A 27914-nucleotide genomic window follows, 5' to 3' on the forward strand; every position below is an offset into this window, starting at 1 on the left:
CTCCCATCATCCCCTGCCATGCTCCAAACTGTCTGGAGCTCGCTGCCACCCGATCGCGGGGAGGGTGGGGGACGGGAGCAACCCGTGAGCTTGGAGTCGGCTCCGTTTCCTAATGGCCAGAAGAAGCCTGCCTGGAGCTTACACGGGCGACTGGGCTTTATTTGGAGATCTCTGGTTCTCTGCCACTTGGTCTAGGAAGGGACTGGAACCATAGATCCAGGGGAGGCGAAAGGGCCAACACAACACAATTCTGCTTGGCCTTTGCTTTGAGAACTTTAAGCGACCCGTTTTTCCTTCCCGGACTCTGGGTCTGGCACAAAGGCATCTATCTGTAGGGCTGGCTCCTTCTATTTTTATTATTATTATTATTATTATTATTATTATTAACCCTTAACTTCCGTGTATCGGCTCCTTGGTGGAAGAGTGGTAAGGGTGGGCCATGGGGGTCAAGTGACTTGTCCAGGGTCACACAGCCGGAAAGTGTCTGAGGCCGGATTTGAACCCAGGACCTCCATCTCTAGGCCTGACTCTCAATCCACTGAGCTACCCAGCTGCCCCCGGGCTGGTTCCTTCTAGATGTGCTTGATAGAAGCAGGTCTAGGCTGGGCAAGACCAGGTTATCCCATCAATCCGGAGCTGGAGAGGATCAGCCCAAAGCCACGAGGGCTGCCAGACGGGGTGCCTCAGTGGTCTAAAATAGGGGCGCGCTTCCCAGGAGCCTGCTGGGGAGTGAGAGGCCACACCCACACCTCCCTTCCGCCCCAAGGTAGGGCAGATCCAGGGCTCCCCATTACCCACTTGGGGATCACAACTTGGAAATCTCGTTGAATGCCCTGGAGGTCGGGAGAACCTCAGGCTCGGCCCTCTCCAGCCTGCAGCTCCCTCCTCGTTCCCCCTCCGGCATCTCCCTGACCGCTCACGCCTTCCCTCCAAAGCCGGTTTGTCCCCGCTCTGCAAACCCGTCAAACATGCTTAGTCACGTGTGTGCCGTTTCCCCGCTACAGCGGACCTGTGAGGGTCACCCTCTCCTGGGGCATTCTGGTGGCCTTCCTGCCGCACCACCAGCACCCACCCTGCATGTCGCCGGGCACCGGGGCGGAAGCAGGCGGCTGGCCCCGCTCTCCGGCCTGTGACGCTAAACCAAACGCCTCTCGGCCGACAATCTCCAACTTGAATGTAAGCTCGTGAGGGCAGAGTCTGTCCTCAGTGCCTAGCTGGACGCCTGGCGCTCAGCGAACACTTCAGTGCTCGGACATTCATTCATTCATTCATTCATTCATTCATTCATTCATTCATTTATACTTTCTTTTCCCCCATGAACTCCTTGAGGCCAAGTACTCAGTACTTGGTACATAAAAGTTGCTTAAGAAATGCCTGTTGATTGACAGCCGGGCCTCAAGATGGGAGGTCCTGGGTTCAAATCTACCCTCAGAAACGTCCTACGTAAGTGAGCTTGGACAAGTCCCTTAACCCTCATTGCCCGGCCCTTGCTGCCCTTCTGCCTTGGAACCAAAATACAGGACGGATTCTAAGATGGAAGGTGCAGCCCGGAGAGGTCTGTTAACTGCTGGGTGGCTGGTCTTTACTCGGCGCGGGGACTTGTGAGCTGAGGCCCAGGAGCAAAGACAGTGGCGGGCTGGTTGGAAGGGAAGCCTCCCCTCGCGGGGCCCCTGGGCGCCACCCTGGAGGGAGGGGCCTTTGCTTAACGGGCCGGAACCTCAGTCCTGCGGGGCCCTCAAGGCTCTGAGGCTAACTGGACAAACTGATCAGAGGGTGGCCCAGGGCGCCTGTCCCAGCCTCGCTCTCCCTGATGGAGCCCGCAGTACGGAGCTTGTTCTCTGCCTTCAAACAGGGCTGTTTGGGGCCAAGAGCGCCCGCCATATTCTCCGCCACGCACAAGTGGGAGCCCCATAGTCTGGGCAATGGGCTGCCTTCAGAAGGGGGGACCTCCCCATCCCGAGATGGGTTCTTGGGGAGTTCAGAGGAGGCGCCCCTGCGGGCCACTCCATGGCTGAGAATCTGGACGGCTTGGCCGCCGGGGCCCAGCCAAGGATAACAGGGGAAGGGGAAGTTGGAGCGAGGATCTGAGGTCTGTCGGCAGCCCCCCAAAGACGGGCATGCTGGGCTTTCTCCTAGCCACGGGGGAAGCTTTCAGTCCTCTGGGGCTGCCCTCTGCCTCCGAGAAGGGGAGGATGATGAGCCCCGACTGCGGATGCTGTGACTGAGACGCTAGCTGGGTTTCCCCAGGCCATCGGGCCAGGAAGAGGTGGGGGGAAAAGAGAAGCGGCCCTGGGCAAGGCGGGCGTCCTCTCCAGGCACTGGCTCGCACCACTTGCCAGAAAGGATTAACGGGAGGCCAAGCCTGTGAACGGCGGCGTCAAGAAGAGGCGAGAAAGCGCAGAGGAGTGCCGGCCGCCTCTTGGCTTCAGTGCCCGAGCGCACCTCCGCCAGCCTCCTGGGCTCTCTGGGCGAGGCTCTCCTCGGAAGGCCTCGGGGTCCCGGGAATGTCTGGGGAGCCCCAAAGGAGCCATCCAGGCCAACCCAGACCTGACCGAGGCTTTCATAAAGGCCTCCAGGGCCTCCCGGAGCAGCCCTTCCACACTGGGATGGCTCTCACGGTTAGGAATCTCGACACCCAGAGGTGCTCCTGACTGCCCTGGGGAGCCCGGCGGGGAAGGCTGACATCTGTGAGGAACTGAGCCGCTCCCCAGCGAGCAAAAACCAGGCTAGCGAGTCCCTCCGTGGCCTTTCCTGCTCCAGATGAACCGTCACCAGTTCCATAGTCTTGAGACCCTCCCCAAGAAGGCTTATGGACATCCTTCTCCACGGGAGCCCGGGCGTGGGCACGGCCGTCCCTCCACACGTGCTCTGCCCAGGGCAGGGGGCAGGGGGCCGTCTGTGCCTCCCTCTCCTTGGCTGCCACCCTCTCCGTGCAGCCCCACTTTGCTTTAGCCCTCAGGGCTGCCTCGTCAGCCTCCCGTAGCCTCTCGGAGCTCTCCGGCGGGGGAAGCTCCCAGGTCTTCGGGCAGAGGAGCTTCTTGGCCATCCCGTCACCCTCAAGCATCCGGCAGCCATCAGGGTGATTTGGGGGCGGAAGGGGGATCCCGTGGGTGGAACGTCGAGAGCCGGCGTGTCGAGCTCATGGCGGCCGGCCTCGACGTCCTCAGGGACGCTGGAGCCGGGTTCCTGCCGCCCAGCCCGTAGCGCGGCCGTCAGACGAGAGCGCTCCCTCGAGACGCACGAGGGGGGCTTCGGGGCCACAAAAGCAGTCCCTAAAGCCGAGGCGGCCGGACTTTGAGCTGCCAGCCTCGCCCAGGCCTCCTTTCCCATCAGGCCTCCGAGGTGCCCCGTCCGGAGCACCAGAGGCTCTCTCAGCTCCAGCCGTCTCAGCCACGGTGGGCTTTGTGCCAAGCCAACGGCTGCTGGACACATCCCGGCAGATCTGCCTGGGCCTCCCCAGGGCTGCGCCAGCGGCTCTCCTCGCCCTACACAGGAAGCCCGTTTTCCTCCACACATTTCCCATGAAGTGAATGGCCGCTGTTGTATTTGGGAAGCGCTACAGGATGATGGGTCTGCGCTGGCGGGAGCCCAAAGGGCCAGGCAAACTCTGCCTTCCCGCGAGGCCTTGGCCGCTGGAGCCGGGTGCCACTTCCCAGAGGCCCACAAGCACCCTCTGCCTGGCACCCTGGCTCTTGCCTCTGCCAGCTCTTCCAGCTGGGCTCCTTTCCTGCCAACAGTGGCCACTTTGTCCCCACCTAGTGACAACGCCGAGGAACTCCCTCTTCCTCGGTGCCAGTTTAAGGGAAAACCCGAGCAGCCACTTCCCCAGGCGGGCAGCTAAGTGATCTGTGGGCATCGCCGGCTCCTAGAAAACCTGAGAGGGCCCTGGAGCGATGGAGGGTCCGAATCCAGACAGAGAACCCCACAGTGCCAGCACGGGGAGGGAACACAAGGATGAGGAGTCTGAGATACAGCACGGAACGTTCAACAGAGCCGAACCGAAAGGAGGCCTGGAGATCGTCTCCTCGCATCCCCTCAGCAGCCGAGGGGGAAAATGAGGCCCAGAGACGGAGAGGTACCCTCGACCTGTCACCCGACCCACAAGCGTTTACCGAGAGCCTGCGACGTGCCGGCCCCGGGCCACGAGAGGGGGTGTGGGGCGAAGAACAGAGCAATCCCTCCTCCCCGGGAGCTTCTATGAGGCAGCAACGGACCGGACCGGGCATGGAGTGAGAGCGCAAACCAGGCCTCGGACGCTCATTAGCCGCGTCGCCCTGGCAAGCTGCCTCGCCTCTGTGTGGCTCAGTTTCCTCAACTGTCAAATGGGATAATAAGAGGATCTCCCTCTCCAGGCACTGGATAATAGTAGTAAAGGGCCTAGCACGGAGCCGGCACAAAGGAGGCGCCATGGAAATGTGCCCGCCCTTCCCCTTCCCCTACATTGGAGCGTGGGGGAGAGAACGTCCAGACACACCCGGCACAGAGAGCCTAAGGGGAGACGCTGCTCTGGCTAGGTGCCAGGACAGACACGCGGGAACTCCTTTACTTACGCACCAGATAGTTTGGGAGGGAAAGCAGCGGTGGTTGGGGGTCAGGATCGGAAAAGGCTCCAGGAAGAAGATGGGACCTGAAGTATATCTTAAAGGAAGAGAGGGAGACGAGGGCATTCCTGGCCTCTGGCACGTGGAGAGCCAGTGCAAAGGCAGGGAGGCAGGCATTGGAGGCTCTGTATGAGAAAGAGACAGAGAGACAGAGACAGAGACAGAGAGAGAGACAGAGAGACAGACAGAGAGACAGAGAGAGACAGAGAGAGACAGAGACAGAGAGAGAGACAGAGACAGANCAGAGACAGAGAGAGAGAGACAGAGAGAGACAGAGAGAGAGCCAGAGAGAGAGAGAGAGAGAGAGAGAGAGAGGGAGGGAGAGAGACAGAGAGACAGAGACACAGAGAGAGAGAGAGACAGAGAGAGAGACAGAGAGAGAGACAGAGAGACAGAGACACAGAGAGAGAGAGAGAGAGGGAGAGAGAGAGAGAGACAGAGAAAGCAGAAGGCCATGAGGGAATGGCTGTTGAGTGAATGAATGAATGAATGAATGAATGAATGAATGAAAGCCCCAGTTGGGGAAGGGAGGAGGGAGGCTGCAGCGACATCTTTCTGGCTCACCCAGTGGTCAGATTTTGCCCGTTTTAAGCAGAGCTGCACCAGGAAGGCTCCTCATCTTCTCTGGAACTAGAGCAAGTCCTGGGCTTGGGAAATGGCTAAAAACAATGAATGATTATGCGGGTGGCTGTTATCAGTCCGGAGTCCGAATGAAGCACGTTTAAGGCTGACATTTCCTTCCTCTGAAACAGTCTCCAGAGCCCAAAGCCGAGGAGGTGGTCTTCACTGGAAGGCACTGCACAAGACCCCGGATGTCACAGCACACTGGGCTGCCCGAGCCTCTAGCCCAGAGGAGGGTCAGAGGATGTCAAGCTTAGAAGGGCCCAGAGAGGAAACTGAGGCTGGTGGGGGAGAAGCCACGGAGCCCAGCCAGTGTTCTTTCCAGCCTCCTCCCTCAGTTCTGTTTCCGTGTCACTGCTTTAAGCCTTACACAGGACAGTGTTGCCCAGCAGGTGAGTCCTGGAGTGGGAGGCCATCTCTGGGCCTGAGAGGCGGCGAGCCGTCCGGCCAGGAAGCCGCCTGCAGCCCGGAGACAAGAGAGCGTTTGTCGCTGACTTCCTGGGTGCCCGGCCGAGCTCAGGTAAGCAACGTTCCCGACTTCAAGGCGCGGCATTCTAATGGGACAAAGTAGGCGAAGGCGCAGGGAAAGCGGAGGGGAAACGTGGAGACGAGAGCCGGCCGAGATCCCAGCGAGAGCCGCTCCTCCCGCGTCCCCGGGCGAGACGCCCCAGACGCCACCATGAAAGAATCGTTTCTTTATTGGCTCAGACTACGCGCAGCATCCGGGGAAGGCGGGACCTTGGGGGACACCAGAACACTGTGACGGTGGTCCGATGACTGCAGTGAACAGTCAGGAAGATGCGGGTTCAAGTGTGGCCTGGCATGCAAAAGGAAGCTGGAGGAGTGCCCAGTGCCCCGGGGATCTGCCTAGGGATTGGGAGCCATCAAGTAACCGAATGGGGGAAAAGAGTCATGTGCAACAACGCTGGGAAGGGAAGTGGGGGACAGCTGGGCGGCTCAGTGGCTAGAGAGCCAGGTCTGGAGATGGGAGGTCCTGGGTTCAAATCTGGCCTCTGATACTTCCCAGCTGTGTGACCCTGGGCAAGTCACTTGACCTCCTGTGCCTAGCTCTGACAGCTCTTCTGCGTTAGCCCCCAAACTCGGCATCACTGTTAAGGCAGAGTAAAGGGGTTTAAACACAGAGAATTCCCATTTTACCCGAGGCAACAAGGAGGGGCGTGTGACATGTTTAATTCTCGGCCAGCCGGTTCCTGGGATCCAGGAGTAAGCCAGAAAGAGGCGTGAGAAGCGGGTCTTCAAAGGCAGGCAGGACTAGCGTGCCGGCTCGGAATAGGTACAGAGCCGAGACCTGAAGGCTGGGCGCAGAGAACGGCGGAGCGGAAAGCCGTGAACGTCTCTCAGGAGGTCCCTGATGGAGAGAAGGGCCGGGCCGCGCCGGCCACCTACGGAGGCGCTCCCAGAGGCGCGTGGAAGCCAGAGCAGAAGGGGCCACCTGGGCGCGGATGGACGGGGGATAGCACTGAAGGCGCTGAAGGCAAGGAAGCGCGAGAGGCTGAGGTGACCGGCCGGGACTTGGAAACCAGCGAGACGGAGGTGTGGGGAGAGGCGACACTTAAAGGGGAACCCACGGCTTCCGTAAGGCTAAAAATGACTGCAAGTATTATTCTTGATAAATCTCCTAATGACAATTTATTATTTATTCATTTATTCGTTTTATTCTATTTATTTAATTTAATTCCACCATAAGTAAATACATAATTTAATTTTGTTATGGGATTTATTAATAATAATAACAAATACTCCAACTATTCTTTTTTTTTTTTTTTAGATAAACTTTTTTTTTTAAACCCTTGTACTTCGGTGTATTGACTTATAGGCGGAAGAGTGGTCAGGGTGGGAAATGGGGGTCAAGTGACTTGCCCAGGGTCACACAGCTGGGAAGTGTCTGAGGCCGGATTTGAACCCAGGACCTCCCGTCTCTAGGCCTGACTCTCCATCCATGGAGCTACCCAGCTGCCCTCCCAGTATTATTCTTAATAAATTTGTTAATGATAACGTGAAGCAAAAGGGAAAGCAAAAAGGCTGGAGTCACGAGAGAAGAGAGCGAGGGGGCGGGCTTAGCGCAATCTTATAAACACTACGTAGGGGCGCAAACGTGGGGACGACGGGATGCTAAGGGAGGGATTCCAAGGGTACGAGATTCTAATTCTACACCTCCAGCATGGAGGACGACGAATCACACCACCTCAAGGAGGACGAAGCCCTTGGTGGACATTCTCACTTGTACTCTCCAAAGAGCCCTGGCTCTGGAGTCGGAGGACCTGGGTTCTAATCCCGCCAGGAGGCTTATGACTTACGGGAACCTTCCTGCTGACGTGTTTTTCACCCTCCTAGAGCTCAGCTTCCCCAACGGAGGAATACGCCAGAATTAGTTTTTACAAATAAGTATAACGTTCTGGGTGCTACAAAACATCGTCCCCCAAAATCCGGGACCCAGGGGTCCACGTGTCCCAGTGGAATCGAGAAGAAAGCAGATTTGGGCTTAAGTCCGCTTTCCCTCCCTCCCTTTATAGAGAGCTCAGGACGTCTCCCTCTGGGCCGTGGGGCTCTCCGCCGGGCTCTGGGGGTCAGTCCACGAGCTACCCCTTTCCTAGGTGGTTCTAGTCAGCTTTTGGGTCCGGCTGGCCACTCCCGGCCCGGGGACACGGCTGCCAACGCGGCAGGGAGCCCTCGCCTCCGAAACCTTCCCCGCTCAGAGTCCGAAGCCCGGAGTTCAGGCAGCACAGGCTGGACCACCAGAATGGGCGACTCCAAACTGGCTGGCTGAGGACCCGGGCCTCCCGGTGTGACAGAATCTCTCCACCCGATCACAAGCTGTTTCCTAAGTGGCACCATCTGGCTTCACTAACGACCCAAGAAGCTGCCTTTTCCTAAACTCATTGAGGACTAATTCATACCACGCGGCTTATACACTTGACTGACCGATTCACTGAAAGGTGTTCGTGTCCGCCCGATTCTGCAATGTCCCTGGATAAAGGCACCGAGGTCCAGAGACTGTCACACGTTTTCTGGGCTGAGGGGTGCCAACGATTCCTTCCAGCCTCGAATCACGGCTGTGCATCGGCTCCAAGGCAGAGGAGTGGCAAGAGCAGTGACTTGCCCAGGGTCACAGAGCTAGGAAGTATCCGAGGCCACCTTTGAACCCCTCTAATTCAGCTTCCACTCAGCTCACAGAAATAATCTTCTTAAGGCCATGCTTTCACTCAAAAACATTCTCTAGCTCCCTATTGCTTCTAGAACAAAATGAAAAACCTTTAGCCTGGCCTTGAGAGCCTTCTGTCGTAGGGCCACCCCTTGCCTTGTCGGTCTCGCTTTCTATCATTCTTCGGTCACTCTCTCTGCTGCTTCCAGTGGCCTGTTGGCTGATCTTCCCCTCAGAGCCATGGCTGGAACGCCCCCTTCTCACTGTGGGCTCCACAGAACCCCCCCCCCCCGGGTGCCTCCAAAGCATGGCTCGGATCTCCCTTTCTTCACTCCGCCATTCTTCGGAGAGGAGCTCTCCAAGGTGATGGGTACGAAAGTTGGCAGGACTTCATCAGAATGAAATGTTCTTTCCCTCCCGCCCATCCGGAGATTCTGCTTCTTAACTCTTTTACCTTCTGTCTTAGAAGTACTCCTGGGAATGGGCTCCAAGGCAGAGAGCGGTAAGAGCTGGGCAAGGGGGGTGAAGGGACTGGCCCAGGGTCACACGGCTAGGAAGTGTCTGAGCCAGATTTGAACTCAGGACCCTCCATGTCTAGGCCTGGCCCTCAATTCCCTGAGCCATATAACTGCAGGTATTCCTTTTCCAGATGGCTTTGAATTTATTTACCGGGGAACCTAGCATATGGTTGTTCTCCTCCCAACAGACCGTGAGCCTCTCGAGGACAGAGATGGCCTCACTCCCAGGGCCTGGCACAGTAGTGGGGAGAGCATGAGGCCTGGAGCCAGGAAGCCCTCAGCTCAACCCTCCTCGGACACTCACTCCCTGTGTGACCCTGGCCAAGTCACTGCCCCTCTGCTTGCCTCAGTTTCCTGGTTTGTAAAATGGAGGCCATAACAGCACTCCCTCCTGGGGTTGCTGGGACGATCCAATGATACGATCATTGAAACTTGCTCAGCACAGTGCTTGGCACCTGGTAGGTCCTGCAGAGACGTGAACGATGACCAGCCATTACAGGCACTTCTCCAGCGTGGCGGAGGCAGCAGTCACCGGGCCCGAGGCCGAAGGCAGGTCCTCTGATGCCCGAATGGGGCCTCTTCCTCTTCCACTGTCCCGCTTGTGAGCAGCCCCTTGGGTTAGGGTGTCCTCGTGGTCCTCGAGCCGTTCCCTCCCCTGCAGGCTGCCTGAAGGGCCAGGGCTGACCCACAGAAGGGGCGGGCTGCGGCGGGCTGCGGCGGGCTGCGATTCGGAGAAATGCGCTGACTCTGCCCGGAGCACTTCGGCCTCTTGAACCATCTGAGTGGGAGCAAGTGCCAGGGCACGAGGAAGGAGCCTTCCTTGGGGTTCTCCACATAAAACTGCCCCGGGGGGCGCCTCCCTCAGGTCTAGCCCTCCTCCTCTGGCCCGTCCAGCCTCCTGCCTAATGTCCTGCGCCAAAGCGATTCGGCCCTCTTTACCTTCCACCACTTCATGCTTCCCTGAGCATTCGGGGTGAGCTTCTCCGGCCCCCGCTCCCTCGGACAGCCCCCCAAGGAGAGAGGCCTCAGCTGTGGGCCAGGAGAGCTGCCAGGGGCCTCCCATCCTCGGCCCACGGACCACGCGGGATCCATGAGCGCCAGTAAACATTTAAGCAGAAAGAAGCCCTTTTGGTCCCTCTGAGACCTCACGACGAAGCAGGAGTGGGGCGTGTGGGGAGGCCCTCCTGCTCCTGCTGCTCCCCGAGCCTGGAGGCGACCCACCAGGGAACAGTCTTTACGCCAACAGAAAACTGTGCATTGGTTTTAGGCAGCTTTTAGAGCAGAAAATCGACCCTAGTGTGTGCTCTCCTCTGCACTGCAGTCAGAACTTCCGGAAGGGCTGTGCTTCTGGGGGGCCTGCCCGGAGGCACCCCGAGGAGATCAGTGGGGACCAAAGATGCTGGGAGGCTGCCTCCTCCTCGGGCCCCGAGCTCTCCCTCTAAGAACTTGAACTTTGGGAAGCAAAGGTTTTTGACAGAGTCTAGGAGAGAATTCTTCCTCCCTCCCACATCCCTCTTGGGGAGACGGCGGGCGAGGCTCAGATGCCTGCCACGCTACCTCGTACCCTCTGGATGCCAGGCCTGTCTTGTTTTCTGGTTCTCCTCCTTAGAACAGAAGCCCCTCGAGGGCAGGGCCTCTTCAGGCCTCTTCAGGCCTCTCCGGGCCTCTCCGGGCCTCTCCGGGCCTCTCCAGGCCTCTCCGGGCCTCTCTGGGCCTCTCCGGGCCTCTCTGGGCCTCTCCGGGCCTCTCCGGGCCTCTCCGGGCCTCTTCGGGCCTCTCCGGGCCTCTCTGGGCCTCTCCGGGCCTCTCTGGGCCTCTCCGGGCCTCTCCGGGCCTCTCTGTGTCCCCAGGGATCGGCAGAGTGTCTGGCGCCTCGGCGGGCCTCGTCACCCTCCGCAGGAGCGCGGGCACCTGCTTCCTGAGCCTGACAACGGCACTGCTGGAAGAGCCCGCTTCGCCAGACTCCACGGCCTGCCAGAGGACCTCGAGGCTCCCCAAGGGGGCATCTCAGCTCCTCCCAGACGGGTCTGTCGGGGGCCTCGGCGGCCTGCCATGCTGCGGATCGGGTCCTTGCGGCGCTTTCTCGTGACCTTTTTCTTTTTGGAAACAGTCGGGTTTGTGGATTCTCCTTTGTACATCTCCGCTTGCACTAACCCACCCCTCGCACAGCCTCTCTTGCACCAACAAGTTAGACGAAGCGCCCGTCCCTGAGGGCTGTGCAGAACTGCAGGAGAGGCCACTGGGCGGGCGAATCCTTTCCACGCCGCGGGCGGCGGCTCGTCGTCCAGTCGTGTGCGGAGCCCTAATGAGGGGAGCCCGAAGTATTAGGGGGCCTTCCTGCACGCTGTGCCTACGTCAGACCTCCGCACAAGTGGGACCCCCCTCTGAAGAGAAGCCTCTGAAACACTCTCTGGGGAGAGACGGGGAGAGCCAAGACCATAAGGGCGGCCTCCACCGAGGAGGCAGCACGTGGCCGGGGCAGACAGTGCAAGGCATAAGAAGACGGTCTTCGGGGGAAGGAAAAGGAAACAAGTATGTCCTGGGCTCCTGCGAGGCGCCAGGCACTGGGCTAAATGCTTCAGAGATCATTTCACCGGATCCTCAACAAAGCTGAGAGGTTAGCACTGCTCTGACCCTCCTTCTGCAGCTGAGGAATTTGAGGTAATAAATGTTAAGTGACTCACCCAGGGTCACACATCTAGTAAGAATCTGAGATGGATTGGAACTCGGGTCTTCCTGATGGCAGGCCCAATGCTCTATCTGATGGGGTGCCGCCTCACTAGCCAGCTACTGAGAGCTTACCGAAAGCTGTGTGGGTAGAGTGATGGGCCTGGAGTTCAAATCCAGCCTCTGGAAATGGCTGGCCGTGTAAATGAATAATGGGATAAGGGGGGAGATAAAAGAGGATGGCATGAGGGGGATGTGAGAGGAGGAAAGGGGCAGCGTGGGAGCTCTCAGGCCAGGGTGGGAGCTCACTCACAGGGCAGCCCCAAGGGAATTCCAGAGCAGAGGACTGTGCAGAGGCCGGCTAAGCGGGGCTGAGAACGAGAAGGAAGGCAGGGAGGCCAGAATGGATGGAGAGCTGGAGGCTTTGGGGGGCTCAAGAAGGAGGAGGGAGATGGGGAGAGACGAGACAAGAGGAGCCTGGGAGCCAGAGAGGGATGGCCCAGGAATGGATTCGTGAGTCGTTTCGCCGGGGGTGAGGCAGGGCAGAGGCTCATGGAGGCCCAAATGTCTACATGAAGCATTTCAGTAGACATGAGGACGTCCAGCCCTGAGCAATGGCCGATCTTCCCAAATGGCTCAGCAGGCCGCGGCGAAGTCCGACATGGAGCCGAGTTTGTTTGGGGCGCTGCCCACTGCCCCGTCCCACCCCTGGGATCCCGTGTGCCACCCACAGGCTTTCCCTCCAGGAACTCGATGCAAGTCCTCCTCCCGTCCCATTCCTCGGCCCGCTTCTCACACCAAACGGCGGTGCCGGGACACGGCGGACTCTTCCTAGAGGCTCTCCTGCCTCCTTGCCCCCTTCTCGTCCCCCCACAGCTCGTGATTTCGGGGTGGGCTCCTACCCGGAAGGACAGTAAGCCAAGCAGCCCCCCAGGCCACAGACCTCGGACACAAGAACGCCTCTCGGCCCCTCTCCTCCCTTCTGGGACCCAGGCAGGCTCGTGGCAGGCAGACAGTAAGTCTAAGGCGTTACTCGCCTTCGACCACCGGACACGGGGTGAGGTCAGGCCCGACGACGGGCTCTTCATGAAGTCGCCGGCCTGGAAGCCAGCCATGGGCCGGCTCACTCCCCCTGTGGCCACATCCTCCCTTCCTCGCTTCCTCGGTATTGCAGCGGGCTCTGAATGAGTTGTTCTACACGCAGGGCCCGGGGCTCAGTGAACGGACAGCTGGCTCTAGGGACGAGAAGTCCTGGGTTCAAATCTAGCTTCAGACACTTCCCAGCTCACTCCTCTGCCTCCCCCTCCCCACTCTTCTGTCTCGGACCCAACAGACCGTGTGGACTCTAAGACGGAAGGGAGGGTTGGAAGAACGCCGGCCCCAGGCCCATCGCCCACCCCACGCAGACGGCTCCTAGCGGGAAACGGAGTCGGGTAGAGCCTGTGGCCCCCCACGGGCCTCCACTGCTCGTCTTCAGTGGCACTTTTTAGGTGAGCCTCCCCCGTGCCTAAGGACTGGCTGGCCGAAAGGTGACGAGGAAGCCCCGGGTGACGGCCGTGGACCATCGTGGAATGAGCTGTGCTGCTTGGGGCACCTGTAGGACCCCCGCAGGACCCCCGCAGGACCCCCGCAGGGCCCGCGAGGCCAAAGCCCCATGCAGCGGGGGCTCAGGAAAATGGGGGGTTGGGGCAGACACACGAGAAGAGAAGCTTCACGGACCCGTCGCTGAGAAAAACGTGCTTCTTTTCCCTTTTCCCCCTTTGGAGGAGACCCCCCTCTTCTAAGAAAGCCCCTGCCCAGGGTCCCCCGAGCCGTGGGTGCAGCCCCAGCCCAGAGACCCCCCTGTGTGCGGGCCCCGCCCGGCCCGGCCCTGGAGGCAGGACGGCCTGCCATCAGAAGGTGGCGGAACCCCCCAACTGAACCACACAGCCGGGCCGCCCCCGTTTCCTCGGACGCACGTGGCCAGGGCCGGCGGCCTGACGGCAGCGAAGGGAACATGGCTCACCTCGAGGCATCGAAGCTGTCGTAGGAGCCCACCGTGTAGTGTCGAAAGAGCTTCTTGGTTCGGTCGGTGCGAGTTTCTGTGCAAGAGAGAAAGAAAAAAGCCCTTTTAGAAAGGCTCCGACTGTGGAGCAGAAAGCTGGCTCTGGGCCTCGTCCGGCCGGCCAGGGAGGGGAGGACGACGCTCTAATCTCCAGGAAGCACAAAGCTTGCTGCTCTGGGAGCCGAGGCTGGCCTCACATCGGAGCTCGGCTACGTGTTCCCCGAGGGCCAGCCTGGCTCGGGGCGCAGGGACCGACCAGCCGGCCGTGGCAGCCCGTCCCTGTGTGTGTCGGCGGGGCAGAGGGAGTGGGAGGGGGCCCGCCTCCCCCCCAACACAGCAAGATCTCAACCAACAAGAGCCGGGGCCACGACGGCACCCGGCACACAGTAGAGACCCAACAAGTGCTTGTTGGACTGGCTCGAATAAAGGTCCCAAGAATGGATGCAAGTCTTTGTTTTCCTCTGACTTCTCCCGGGGCCTCCCCTGGCTCTCCCGGAGCTGAGCGCTTGTCTGGGTCTAGCTTGTTGGGGGACCGATTCTAAAACTCCCCCCAAAAGAAGCACAAGTTCTAGGCACACCCACAGAGCGCGTAAGCATGATGGGAATTGGGGCGCCATCCGGGCTAAAACCACAGTTCTCGGGCTCGTTTTTTCCATTTTTATGCTATTCGTCCCCAGATCTACAATAAAGAAACCCGCGATGCGGCCTCCGACTGGGAAAAGCCACCCGAATCACGTGTCTGACTTCCACCAATTAGGAGGAGAACCGACCCTGGGCTTTGTGGCCGCAGACGAGCCCCGGGTATGGGCGACGGCCAGACTCGGCCACTTCCCGCCCCGTCCCTGAGCGCGAAGGCCTTCCTCAGCCCACAGAGGCCACCTCTAGCTAGACGGCGAATGTCCGACCAATAGACACGGAGAATTCTCGGTTTTCCGTTCAGAAAAGCGCCAGTAACTGGAGAGGAGCAGCCACGAGGGGGCGCCGTCCCAATCGGGCGTCACCGGCGGTCCTGCGGCTCTCCCGGGGGGCAGCGGAGGCCGAGCTGGGTCACAGAGCCGGGCTCTCATGCCGGCCCAGACCCAAGCTGAGGGAGGGGGTGGTATACGCGCAGCCCCTCCTTCCCCTTCCCAGATAACCGGAAAGCCCGAGTCTCGAGGCTCTCCCTCAGATCGTGAAACTTCGACAGCTCCCCATTTTCTCTGCAGAGAAACAAAGACGTCCCGTTGGGGATTTGAAGCCTTTCATAATCCGGACCGACCTAAGCCGTGTCCCTACTGCGCGCCCATCTGTCCTCCCACGTTCCTCGGGCCGAGCAAACCTCTCCGGGCTAATGATGTGTGCACACGGCGTTCCGTTTCCCACAGCTGTCTCCCTCGGCCTGGAATGGCCTTTTCCAGCAGGGAAGCCTCAGATTCCTGGAAGATGCACTTCAGGAGTGACCCACCTCGGACCAGAGTTCCCGGCCCCGCTGCCCCCGACCGCTCACTCCTCCTCTAGAGGCTGCTGGCAAGTCAGTTCAGTCCTGTCTGACTCCTTGTAACCCCAAATAGGACTTTCTTTTTTTTATTTAAACCCTTCACTTCTGTGTATGGGCTCCTGGGTGGAAGAGTGGTAAGGTTGGCAATGGGGGTCAAGTGACTTGCCCAGGGTCACCCAGCTGGGAAGTGTCTGAGGCTGGATTTGAACCCAGGACCTCCCGTCTCTAGGCCTGACTCTCCATCCACTGAGCTCCCCAGCTGCCCCCCAAATAGGATTTTCTTGGCAAAGACCCTGGAGCCGTTTGCCAGTGCTTTCTCCAGCTCCTTTCACAGATGAAGAAGGGGGTTAAGTAACTTGCCCAGAGGCACATAGTCGTAAGTGTCCGAGGCTGGATTTGAACTCAGAAGCTCAGTGCTCTGTCCGCAATGCCACTAGCTGCCCCTCCTCACGATCGTCCCTGTTTATTCCTTTCGATTCCTCGCTTGCTCTCTGTCTCCTCTCTTTCCCTCCTCCCCCGGCCCCGACCTTTGCGCCCCTTGAGGGTTCCCCACAGCGACGGGGCCCCCAGAGTGACGCCCAATTCCACCGGGTTCGAGTCCACTCACAAAAGTCGACTCATTTAACTCGGCGTCACACGCTGCGTGCCAGGCTCAGAGAAACAAAAAGGCCCTGCCGGGGACGACTCCGCTTTCCACGGGGGAAGGTGGCAGGATGCGTCAAGGACGTCGGAAAGCCAACACGGAACACACGCAAAGGAAACACTAGATGATATTCTTTGGTGGAGGGCTCGGGAGGGCCTGATCGGGGAGGAGGGGCCCAGCTGACCTTTGGGGGTGGGGTGGGGGGAGGAGGGAGACGGAAGAGGAAATGCCGCACAGGAAAGCAGGAAGGCAAACGGGCCGGGCTGTCCAGATGGTAACTCATGCCAAGGAGGACATGAACCGACAAGGCAAGGCCTGGATGGGGGAGGGCTTCGGGAGGACGGAAAAGGCGGAGAAGAGGGCCGAGGGCAGAACTTCCGGCCGGGCCTAGAGCCAGGGAACAGGCCGGGAGATGAGAGCTGTAGGAGGGAGGATCAGACAAGCAGGAGGAGGCCCGGCAGAGAGCAGCTGGAAGAACGGAAGAGAACCATCGCCTTCCTCTCGGCGGCTGCCCCCTCCCCAGACTTCCCCAGGCCAGCCACAAAGGAGGGCAGGAATGGGCTGGAGAAGAGGCTCTGCTCTGGAGGAACCAGTCCTCGGTGTCTCGAGGTCTTTTCAAGGTCACACCAAATTCCACTGGAGGCAGGATGGGCTTTGGGCAGGCCCTGGTCTACCGCGTCCTCATGAACTACCTGACCTTCTCCCTCAGTCTCGGTCCTATTCAGTCATTCGGCAGCGCGGCTGTTGGAGTACTGCAGGGCTTTGTTATTAATTATTACTATTATTAAGGCTTGCTTTGGGGGCTGGGTACCGTTGCCTAGGGAACCGCGCAGGGCTCTCATCTCATTGGACGATGGTGCTCTCGGCTGCACAGCCGCCAGGACCAGGGTCGGGGCTTCCCGTGTCCGCGGTAACATGTGAGGGGGAGGCTGGCAGGTGGGAATCTGGGACAAGAGAGTCTCTGCCTGCTCGCACAGTGGGAAAGGGCAACCGTGAACTGGGGCACGCTGGGGGGAAATCGAGCAGAGTTTGACCATCAGTCCCAAGTCAGAGGCAGCTGGGGAAGGGAGGAGGGAAAAGAAAGGAGGGAATAGAGAGAAGGGGAGAGAAAGAAGAAAGTAGGACAGACGGGAGACAGAGGGGTTCCCGGCCTCCGTCGCTTCCAGGGAAGAGGGCAGGATTTGGAGGTAGGAAGACCTGGGCCGGCAGCCGGCCTCTCACCATCTCTGTGTGACTGCAAAGCAATCCCCTCCCCTCCCCTCCCTGAAACTCAGTTGCCCAATCTGTAAAATTGGAATGATCACGAATGTATCAAAAAGCATTAAGTAAAGACCTGCCGGAGGGCTAATTGCTGTACTAACTGAGGCAGATGAAAAGGTAAGAACCAAGCAGGCCCTGCTCTCGAGGATCACCTTCTAATGGAAAGAAAATGGCTTTCTCTAGCTACGAATGATGCCAACAGAGCAGACCCTTGGGCTGGGCAGGGGGGGGCTCAAGTGGAAAACAGCACTTGGGGGGCACCCGGGAAATCGTCTCCTGCAAAAGCTGTCACGAGGGCTGAGTCGCTGCCCGGCTCGAAGGAGATGCTGCTTATAGAGGACTGTTCAAAGCTGTCAGTTAGGAAGGCATTGATATGATTATCTTAAATCCTCACCTTCTATATTAGTTTCAGTGCTAAGACGAACAGCAGCGGCTGGGCAGCTTGGAGAGAAGTGAATTAGCCGCCGGCACACAGCTAGGAAGTACGTGAATGCAGGTCCTCCCAAGGGCAGGGGTGGCTCTCTAGCCCCGGGATACCCAGCTGCCCCTCATTTTAATGATGGTGAGGATAATAATAATGATATCAGTAGTCGTCCTTGTTCTTTAGCCCTGCTATTATTCACTGTGTGCCTTTGGGCAAGTCATTTCCCTCGTCTAGGACCCAGGTCCAGCTCCATAAGGAAGAGGCTGGATGTGATTCTCCAGGGTCTCTTCCAACTTTGGACGTCATGCCCAGAGGCAACAGCTGTGGGTCCCTCCCTCGCCATCCTCGTTGTGCCGCCAGAACCAGAACCCCGAACCCCGCCGTGTCAAGATCTGCAGATGGATAAACGAGCAGAGCTTTGGCCCTCGAAGCAGAAGCAGGAAGCCAGAGGTGGCACCCACGGATCCTCCTATGCCGCGGCCTTCCAGCTGTGTCTCATTTTCCTCCTTCCTGAAATGAGGATGTGACGACTTACATCGACAGCCTCACGGCCTCTTTCGAGCTAAAACACCAACGACCCAGGAGCCATCCTCATAATCTGGTCTGGGACAGGAGACACGCCGGGAAGGCTCCCGGGCAGCTGGGCTTCCGATGGTCTCAGCACGGATTTCCACGGACACAAAGTTCCTACAGCTGGATTACGTGGCCGCCTCCTTTGGGTTTCGAGCCACCACGTTGTCCCCGGCCTAACAACCACTTGCTACCTCTTTCACCGGATGTGCCTCCATTCAACACTGCACTCTGCTGATGTGATGATGTTTCCAAGGTCTACATTCGTCCATGCCAACCCCTGCTCACTAAACTCCAGTAGCTCCCTAGTACCCCGAAGAGCATGTATATGTTTCCCTGTCATTGAAAGCCCTTCACAAAGTGGCTCCTTCCTACCCTTCCAGGCTTTTTACACAGCACTTCCCACACTCTGATCCAGCTAACAGTATCACGGTGAAAAGCCAGCCTCTGCCCTCAAAGGGCTCACCTTCTGACAATAACTCTGACAAGGAACATTTCTAGAGTGTTTTGGAACACACAGCGGGGTTTACAGACATATTTTATTCAGATAATGTATTGTCTTTGCAGCGGACAACGGTGATAATGGCCAAGAATGGGTTAACTCCAGCATCATGCCTCCCTCTCCCCCCAAGCCTCCATACGGGACTTTTTTAAAAATTGAGGCCTTATCACCATCGCAACTGTGACCCTACCTACTGGGCGTCCCTTCCTTTGGGGGGAGGGGGAGGGACTCATCATTACGGACTGGATTCCATTGACATCAGGTCGGAAGTAACTGGGAGGAAGGAAGACCTTCAAATTGGGCTTTGGAAACTCGTTAGTTCTGTGGCTCTTGGAAATCACTGAGTGCTTCCGTTTCTTCAGTGAGAAGATGGGAATAACGAGCGTTCCTAGAGGACTTAATTTGCAGCGAGGACGGAAAGACATAAGCATAAAGGGAAAGCGCTTTGGCGACCACAAAGGGCTCCAGGAATGTCAACCGCAGAAGAGTGAAGGTCTTGGCGCTCTCAGAGTACAGCACATGTATTAATTTTTCAAATAGTGAAACCTAGAATGACAAGGGAAGTGCACACATACACACACACACACACACACACACACACACACACACACACCCTGAAAAATTCAGTCTCAGTTTATTTCTACTTGTAAAAAAAAGTGACAGATTGTATGACAAACTGCTATTTGTCAGCAATTAAAATAGCCCTTTAGAGAAAGCAGAATTCTGGAAAATAATCCCATCTGATCCCATTTAACTTGGACAAGGGGTGAGTGACTAAGCTGCCCATATGATATGAAGTCTTTACTCTGCTTTACAGACTATTTCTCAAGGGAAATTGGGAATTATCTGCAGGAAACTTTACTGAAAACTTAACAGTGATTCCCAAAGTGGGCGCCACCGCCCCCTGGTGGGTGCTGCAGCGATCCAGGGAGGCGGTGATGGCCACAGGTGCATTGATCTTTCCTATTCATTGCTATTAAAATTAAAAAAAATTAATTTCCAGGGGGCTAAGTAATATTTTTTTGGAAAGGGGGTGAGAGACCAAAAAAGTTTGGGAACCACTGAGAGCATCACCTATATTGCCAGGGCTTACATGCTGTGGTTATTATTATTGCTTATTAAATGCGTGAATGAATGAATAAATTAGCAAGACCCTGACAATCACCAAAGAGAAGGTCGGCATGTAGGGAGGCAGCCCAGCCTGTTTCAAGGCAGGCGAAGCTTTCCAGATAGTTCTTTGGAGGAGACCAGGGAAAATCGGGAGGCTGGCTGTGAGAGAAGGTGCCTATGGCAAAAGGCTGGGACCCTTCTTCTGGAGAGGGGTGGGGGGAGGATGTGGCAGCCAGGACGTCCTGGTTATCTTGAAGTTGCAGAATTCAGGTGGCAAAGGGCCAGGATCCCCATTTCATCTGCAAATTTTCAGTTTTATGGAGATTGTTCCAGGTGATCCCTCAGCCAAGTGGGGTTTAGAAAATCAGCCTGGGACAAAGAGCCGGCCAGGCGGGGTCAAGAACTCGGCCCCTGATTGCTCAAGCGACCTGCCTGATCCTTGTGGTGTCTGAGGAGCTGAGATTCATCCCTCCAGGCGACATCCGTCCCTATTGAAATCCTTCTCATAAAAAGAGAACTGGTTTGGGGGGAAAACCAATCTCTTTCAAGGGATTGTATATGACATAATTTGGCTAAGATAGAGCGTCTTTGGTTTTGCTTTCACTTAATTAGCCTCTACTTAGCTTTTTACTGGAATAATATTATGGTTTGTACTCTTTAAGCATTTCTGACTCCATTTAACAATGTTAGAGATGATTACATGAAATGCCAGGTTCACCAATGCTTGCTCACCTAAGGGCAGATTTAAAAATATTTCAACTCAAAATTCATTCATCAAGAACCTACCGTGTACACAGAACGAAATAACAAGTCCAGTTATTTCCACAGAAGTGGCGTCTAGGATGGTATCAAAGAAATAAGCAATCAGAAAACAAGGAAGGCTGATCCCATGTTGAGAAGAAAGGCCGCCTGGAGGATGGCTAGCCTGCTCAGGGAGGACTTTATGTCATAAATCAGGGCTTCCCAAACTTTTTTGCCTGGCCCCCCCTTTCCAGAAAAAATGTTCCTTAGCCCCCTGGAAATTCATTTTTTTAAATTTTAATAGCAATTAATAGGAAAGATCAATGTGGCCATCACCGCCTCCCTGGATCACTGCAGCACCCACCAGGGGGCGGTGGCGCCCACTTTGGGAATCACTGTCATAAATGGATGGGATGCTATTTTGACCTTTGGTGAGTCAGTTTAGCTTGGCACAGCCCTCCTCTCTGGAGCTCGTGCCTCCTTAGCCTACTCTGGCTCTTGCCCTGCCAAGCCTCAGCCATGTGTTACTCACACTACCGGCTGCCTTTGTTCCTGTTCCCTGCTGAGAGTTCCGTCACCCTCCCAGTCACCCAAGCTTAAAACCGGGGGCTCATTCTGGACTCTCCTCCCCTCTCCCGACTCCAAACAATTGCCAAGTCCTGTTGATTTTGCCTCCACGGCCTCTCTCGTCGGTGTCCGTCTCTCCTCCAACCTGGGACTGGCCAGCCCGGTACAGGCTTCACCCCCTCATCTCTTCCCCCTCTAGTGATCTTCCCGAAGCACAATTCAGCCCCGTCGCACTGCATGGCGACCCCCAGCCCCAATCCCCACTCGATAAACCCTCGTGGCTCCCTCTGGAGTCCAGGATCCAACACGAAATGCTCTGCTTGACGCTCGAGGCACCTTCGGAGCCTCCCCTGCTCTACCTCTCTGGCCTCCTGGAGAGCCCCTCGCTCCCATCCTCCGTCTCTCAGTTCCAGGCACTTTCGCCGGCTGTCCCATGCCTGGAAGGTTCTCCTCCCTCGAAGCTGTCTGCTGACTTTGCTCGCTTCCAGATGCCCCTCAAGGCTAGCCCTTGCCCTCCTCTCTGCTGCTGGGCCCGGCTGACTGGCCGCAGCTTGTTCATACACATCGTCTCCCCCAATGAATCAAGAGCTGCTCCCCAGGGCTGCGACAAGAGTGGCAGCTCTGGAAGGGGAGGCAGAGGGAACCTTCTCCTTGCTGGGATCACAGAAAAGGGTCCCAGGGTGGCAGGAGGCCCCCACAGAGTCACCATGCTCGGCCCCTGCCTGCTGCTGCCAGCGTCCAAAGCGCCTGCCCGTGAGCCCAGCCCAACAATCTAGCTAAAAAGCTCTTCACAGAAGTGATCATTAGGCCCACTTATGCACTAGGTCGCAGAATGGCAAAGCCCAAAGGAGACGGCGATAATAGAGGCTTGTTTCAGGGCAATTGCTGCCTCCTCTCTACGCGAGGCAAAGAAGAAGGACGCTCGGCTTGCCCCGAGGGCTGTGGCGTCTGCCAGGTGCTTGGCGTGCAGCATCTTGTTTGAGGTTCACAACCACTCTGTGTGGCCGTGCTGCAGCGATTAGATCCGTTTTACAGACGAGGAAACTGAGGCTCAGTAAAGTAAGAAATGATTTGACGAGGGGCATCTAGTCTGGCAGCGTCGGGAGCAAGATTCCAACCCAGATTTTCCTTGTTCTAGGATCAGCCCTCGAACAACTTTGCTGGTCAGAAACCACTTGCTGGGAGTCTGTAGTGTGTGGAGCAGCACGACAGACAGCACAAAAGAGTCCTGGAGCCGGGCTCGAATCTGGCCTCGGACACTTCCCAGCCGGGTGACCCTGGGCAAGTCACTTGATCCCATCTGTCTGGCCCTTCTGTCTCCAGGGCTGTTGGGTTTTTAGGAAAGGGTCCTCTGAAGGCAGAGGGGAGCAGCAGAGCTTGCTGTCTGGGCCTCAGAGGCTGGAATGACCTTCTCCTAGTCCCCCTGCCTGTAAGGATCGGTTCTCATTGGAATGGAGACCCTTCTGCTCCCGAGGCCACGATAGGAGGCCGGCAGAGGGCACTGGAGGCCCCTGGCTGACCCCTTCCCATGGCGAGAAGGCCTCGGCCAAGGGGAAGCGAAAGCCCCGCCACAGCTAAGACTTGCGAGCCCTCGCTCAGCCTTCTACAGAAGCGGGCAGGGAATGACGGTGACCCGGAGGAGGGAGGCGCTCCGGGCGGCTGGCGAAGCTCCCATCAGCAGGGCCTTGTTTCCTCTCTCTGGCCTTCGCTGTCTTACTTGAAATGAAGGGGTGACGCGGAGGCCTCGCTGGCGCCCACCTCCCAGGCTCCTGGAGGTCACTTTCTGCCTTTGGGCTCTGTGACGGCGGGGCTGCCTTCGGGGGGCCGCCTGCCCCTTGGACAGGACTGAACACTCGGGAAGGAAGGGAGGGGGCCGAGGAGGGAACCAAGTTCTCCTCCCACACAGCTTTTCAAGTGATCTCGGATGGGATGAGACTCAGCAGGCAGCCTCCTGGAATGCCAAGCCAAATCCAGAATTGGGGCTAAAAGGAGGAACTAGATTCTTGATTGGTACCAAATCCAGAAATAGGCCTCCTTTTTACAATTGCAGACGGTTATGGAAATGCTAACAGAATGCAGCGCAAGGTACAGGCAGAAAAGAAGCTCAGCAGGAGCTGATTCCAAGTTTAGGGGGCCGGGCTGTGTCCCGGGCAGAAGGCGGCCGTCTGTGGACGGAGCTTCTTATCTCAGGTGGGCCTGCGGGGAGGCTCCAGCCTCCAGGCCCCGCCATTCCTTCCTAGAGCCCGGCTTATCGCCCGGCTCTAGCCCGGCGGGCAGGGCCCCCTCTTCTCCGAGAGGGCTCCGGCTTCCATTCCAGCACTCCCCTGCGTGAGGGCTCCCGCGCCCGGCTGGCCTGACTGCGCCCCGCAGAGAGCTCGGCGAGAAAGCAGAACGTGCAGAGGGGAATCTCTGAGGGCAGAGACCGGCCTGCTTTGTCTTTGTATCCCCCGTGGTCAGCGCGGTGCGGCCCCTCTGTGTGCTCCATAAATGGCCGCTCGGTTGAATGCAGGACTCGGGCTTTCCCCAAAGCGAAGGCGTGCAGGGCGCCGGAATGAGGCGTCGGGGATCCTGCTTGTCTGCAGTCTCGGAATCACCCCATCTTGGGCGCGTCTGCGGAGAACACGGACATTCAGGGATGCCCCGGCACGAGGAGGCCTCGGTGGCACCACAGGCACACTTCGGAGCCGCTGGAGTGCCAAGACCCCGCTGGCATCTACGGCGCGACGCCCACCGACCTGCGGACTGCAGGCCACCATCAATCGGTTTGTCAGCTCCACGGCGGCGACAGAGCCGGGGTCACGTCCGCTTAGGCCCCGCTCATCAGTCCTGAACCCGCCACCCGGGTCTACGGCCCGCGGCTCTCCTCTGGGCTCCGGCGCACCCCAGGGCTGCGGGTGTCCGGTTCTACGGCCCTGCAGACTAAGTGACGACAGCCAGGACGACATCTCTGAAGCTCCTTCTGGCCGTCCCAAGGGTGGTCATCGTTGAGGGCCGCCTCCATCTCGTCCCATCGCTCTCCGGTTCTCGTCTCGTGGCATCGCTTCTGCGGGGGGCTCCGCGGACCATCTGGAGCAGCTTCGGGGGCTGCCGGGTTTGCTCTGCTACAGGATCTGCTTTGGGCTGTGGCTGCCTGGATGCTGGGAATAGGATGCTCGAAGGCCCCCGAGTCAGGGCCCCCCGTGTCCGTGTCCCAAAGCCGCCCCTGCGGTTCTGCTCTGAGCCGGGCGTGGGCTTGAACGGCCCCGGCCCGAGCAGAACTCCACGGAAAGGCGCTCTTGTCCTTGCAGAGGGCTCTTCGGCTCCCGAGCCTGAGAGGAGGGGACGGGGAGGAGGCGGAAGGTGCCCTCGAGAAGCCCCGCACACTCGCTGGCAGAACCAACACCAAACAATGCGCTTTTCTCCCACAGACTCCGAAGAGTGCTTCAAGAACAGAACGAGGAACAAAAGGCTGGTCCACTTTGCTTGAGCCAAGCAGCCTCTCTTTCCGGAGAGGAGAAAGTCCGGCCTTTTCCATCTCCTGCTCCCCTCCCCCTGCAAGCCCCAGCTTTGTGCCTGGACCCTCTTGGCAAGCGTGTCTGCTGTTGCTATTGGTTTTTCCTTAGTCATTCCCGTCAACCGGGGCCCGGGCTTTGCCTGTGGCCTCATTACTGACTTTAGCGAGCCCTGTGGCTTTCCTGGCTGCTCTTCTGGGGGAGTCCAGCAGCCTGCCCCTCCCCCAGTCAGCCTCAGCAGCGGGGCTTTGGGCAGAGGGCCGCCGGGGCCCCCCAAAGGCCTGAACGGATCTATCCAGAGTGCAGAGCCAAGATGCCAGGCAGGCCCAACCGAGGGCCTCTGGCCCACCTGGAAGGAGCTTTCCAGAGTCAGCCTGAGGAGAGGCGCCGACCCTTATCTAGTGGGTCCTTCCAGAGAGAAGGGAGAGAAGGGACGTCCTTTCAGGGGTCCTGAACCCCTGTGGGGTCATGCACGCCACTGACAGTCTCATGAAGCCTGTCCACCCTTCCTCGGAAAATGTCTTTAAATATGTCTGTATGCATACTATAGGCTATAACGTAATCTACTATACACATATATAAAAAGAACAGACCATCGCTATCCAGTGTAAAATCATACATATACATATATACACACAGAGAGAGAGAGAGAGAGAGAGAGAGAGAGAGAGAGAGAGAGAGAGAGCCAGAGCCAGAGAGACACAAGGGGAGAGACAGAGACAGAAAGAGAGTCAGAGAAAGGAGAGAGGAGAGCCAGGGAGAGATAGACAAAGACAGAGAGAGACAGAGAGAGAAAGGGGGAAGAGTATAAAGGAATTGAGGTCCAAGAGTCCAAATATTTAAGAAGCCAAGATCTCATACCACACGTAAGAACCCCTCCAACCTAGGCCATCTCTTCCCACCCGAACCTTAACAAAATTCACCTTTAGGACATTCCTGACCCATTGCCAGGCATTCACAATGTGTCTTTAAGGAGGAGGAACCGAGTGCCTATTCAGGCAGCCTCTTCCACATTTGGACAGCTTCCATGGTTAGAAAGTTTCTACTCCCATTAAAGCAAAATATACTTGTCTGGGACCGATGCCCCTTGTGCCTAGTTTTACCCTCCAGGGCTAAATAGCTTTCCCACATGCTCAAAGCGGAAGGAGACTCAGAGTCGTTCGGTGCCAACGACACCTGGCCAACTCTCCCCTCTCCAACCGACCCAGCTGCTTGGGGTTCCCAGGTCCCCCTGATCTTCCAGAAGGGAAGGCCATTACGAAAGGAGAGCCCTGGGCGGTGTGGATATCTTTTCACAAAGCAGTCCCAGCATCCATCCAGGCTCTGCCTTACTAATCATGGGGCCAGCCTCGACTCACTTTGGGAGAGGCTTGTGAGGAAAGACTTAGAAGGAACCCACAGCAGCCACGGCAGACGGGCAGTAGGTTCTGGGTGGCCCCCACTCCTGTCCTCTCCACCTGTGCCCAGAGCCTCGTGTCCCACTGCTTAGATCTGAAGGATCCATGGGCTGGTGCCTGGGTGAGTGCCTGGCACACAGCAGGCACTCGGTGCCCGACTGAGGCAGAGGCGCTACTTCACCATCACAAACTCTTCTGACTCCCAAGGCTGGTAGATTCCTGTCGGGATGATCAGAAGCAACTGGAAACTCATAAAACCCAGTTTTCAGAGCTGGATGCGGGCCGAGCAGTCACCCCATCCCATTAGCTTGGCTCTAGAGCCCGGGGCGTGGTAGGGGATACAATTCTGGACACGGAACCGCAGCATCTAGAACTCGTGCCTCTACTATATACTAGCTGTGTGACCTCGGGTAAATCTGCCAACATCTCTGAGCTTTAGTTTCCAGATCTTGAAAAGGGGGACCCCCCAACCTGCCACACGTATCAAGTAGGTGAGGATCGAAGATAGCAACACTTGTAGCGAAAGCACCCTGTAAGTGTGATCTGTTTCCATTTACAGATGAGGACAATAAAGTCCAGAAAAGCAGTCCTATCAGTCAGCAAGTATTGATTTACTATTATAGTCCCATAATAGCCCAATTTCTGTAGCACATTAAAATCTACACTTTGTCTGATTTGATCCTTACATCAAACTATGAGGTAGGTGTTATAAATATTCCCATTTTACAGATAAAGGAATAGGTTCAGGAATAAAGCAGGGTGGTATACTGGATAGGATATATTGGATGTGAAGTCAGGAAGACCAGAGTTCGAATTCTGCCTCAGAGACTTACTAACTGTATAAGCCTAAGTGAACAATCTCTGTGCCTTGGTTTCCCCATTTGTTGAATGAAGAGGTTGAGGTGCTCTCTTGGGTCCTTTTGAGATCTTAATCTCTGATTCTGTGACTCACCTGGAAGCTCTATGACAGCTCTATGTCAGGAAGTACAGGAGGTGGAACTGAGCCCAGGCTTTCCTGACTCAAAGCTAATTCTGCTGTCACGCCAGCCTCGGTCCCACCACGAGTTAGTAACGGGTCAGAACTAGAACCCACGACTCTAAGTAACTGCGGCGCTCCTCCCGGCCTTCTTCGTGGTGGCAGGTGGGATCACGACGCATGTAGTGCTGGAGCCGAGGGTCCGGGAGATGCTCTCCTAGACGCTTAGCTCGGTGACTCTGGACAAGTCACTTTCCTCCTCGATAAGACGGGAGCCGTGAGAGCACCCATCTCTCTCCCCAGAGTTCTTGGAGGGCCAGATGGGGCGATCCAGAAACCTCAAGCCTTACAGAGATTACCACGACGATTCTCCTTCGAGGGGGGCTTCGCGCCCCCCCCCAACCCTGCCCATTTTCTAGAGTGTGAGTGGGGGGAGGGAAGGGAAGCCGGTTCAGGTGGGGCTCCCCAGGCTCGCTCTGACACCAGCCTGCTTGGACAACGTAACAAGCCTACTCCCTGTCAGAGTCGAGTTTTGACTCTATAGTAATTAGTACGTTAAAAATAGACTTTAAAAACCAGCCCCTGCGCCCCAGCGGAAGCCATTTCCCCAAGCCCAAGGAGCTCCCCGAGCAGCTGAGATGGCAGGAGAGGAGGCTGCTGGGAGGAGCTGCCTGATCGCAGCCTGCCGAATGCCTCTCCACACCAGGAGGGCCACCCTGCGCTGACTTGGTTTGCATTCCTTGAGAAACGAGGGGTGCTGGATCGAAGGTCCCCATCGTCTTGGGGAGCAGCCAAGCCCGTCCCCTTGGCCACAGGCGGTATGTGGGGCCGAGCCGGAGGGCATCTGGAGGGGATCGGTCTTGAGAAGGATTTGTCTAAGTTTTCTGGGCTCAGCCTAGGAGCATGGGGGGGCTCCTGCTTGAAGTGAGCTTGCGCACCCCTCCTAGAGAGAGCCCTGACTTCACATTAGCTGTGACACCTGTCTCTCACACCCCGACACACTCACACACACTCACACGCACGCACACATGCACACATGCATACACACTCACACATGCACACTCACACACATGCGCACACACTCACACACATGCACACACACGCACACTAACACACACATTCTCTTTTTGCAGTGAAGTCCG

At 57.4% G+C, this 27914-nt stretch overlaps 1 protein-coding gene across 1 annotated transcript in view; it reads right to left on the bottom strand.

Moving 5' to 3' along the window:
- SHANK2 (SH3 and multiple ankyrin repeat domains 2) overlaps positions 1-27914 on the bottom strand; it is a 516281-nt gene that overhangs the window by 245770 nt on the left and 242597 nt on the right. Inside the window, exon 8 of the mRNA XM_044682064.1 lies at positions 13576-13651. Within this exon, the coding sequence (XP_044537999.1) occupies positions 13576-13651 (76 nt within the window). The remainder of the gene's footprint in view (positions 1-13575; positions 13652-27914) is intronic.

This window comes from Gracilinanus agilis, chromosome 6, assembly GCF_016433145.1.
Source record: "Gracilinanus agilis isolate LMUSP501 chromosome 6, AgileGrace, whole genome shotgun sequence".
Taxonomy (NCBI): Eukaryota; Metazoa; Chordata; class Mammalia; order Didelphimorphia; family Didelphidae; genus Gracilinanus; species Gracilinanus agilis.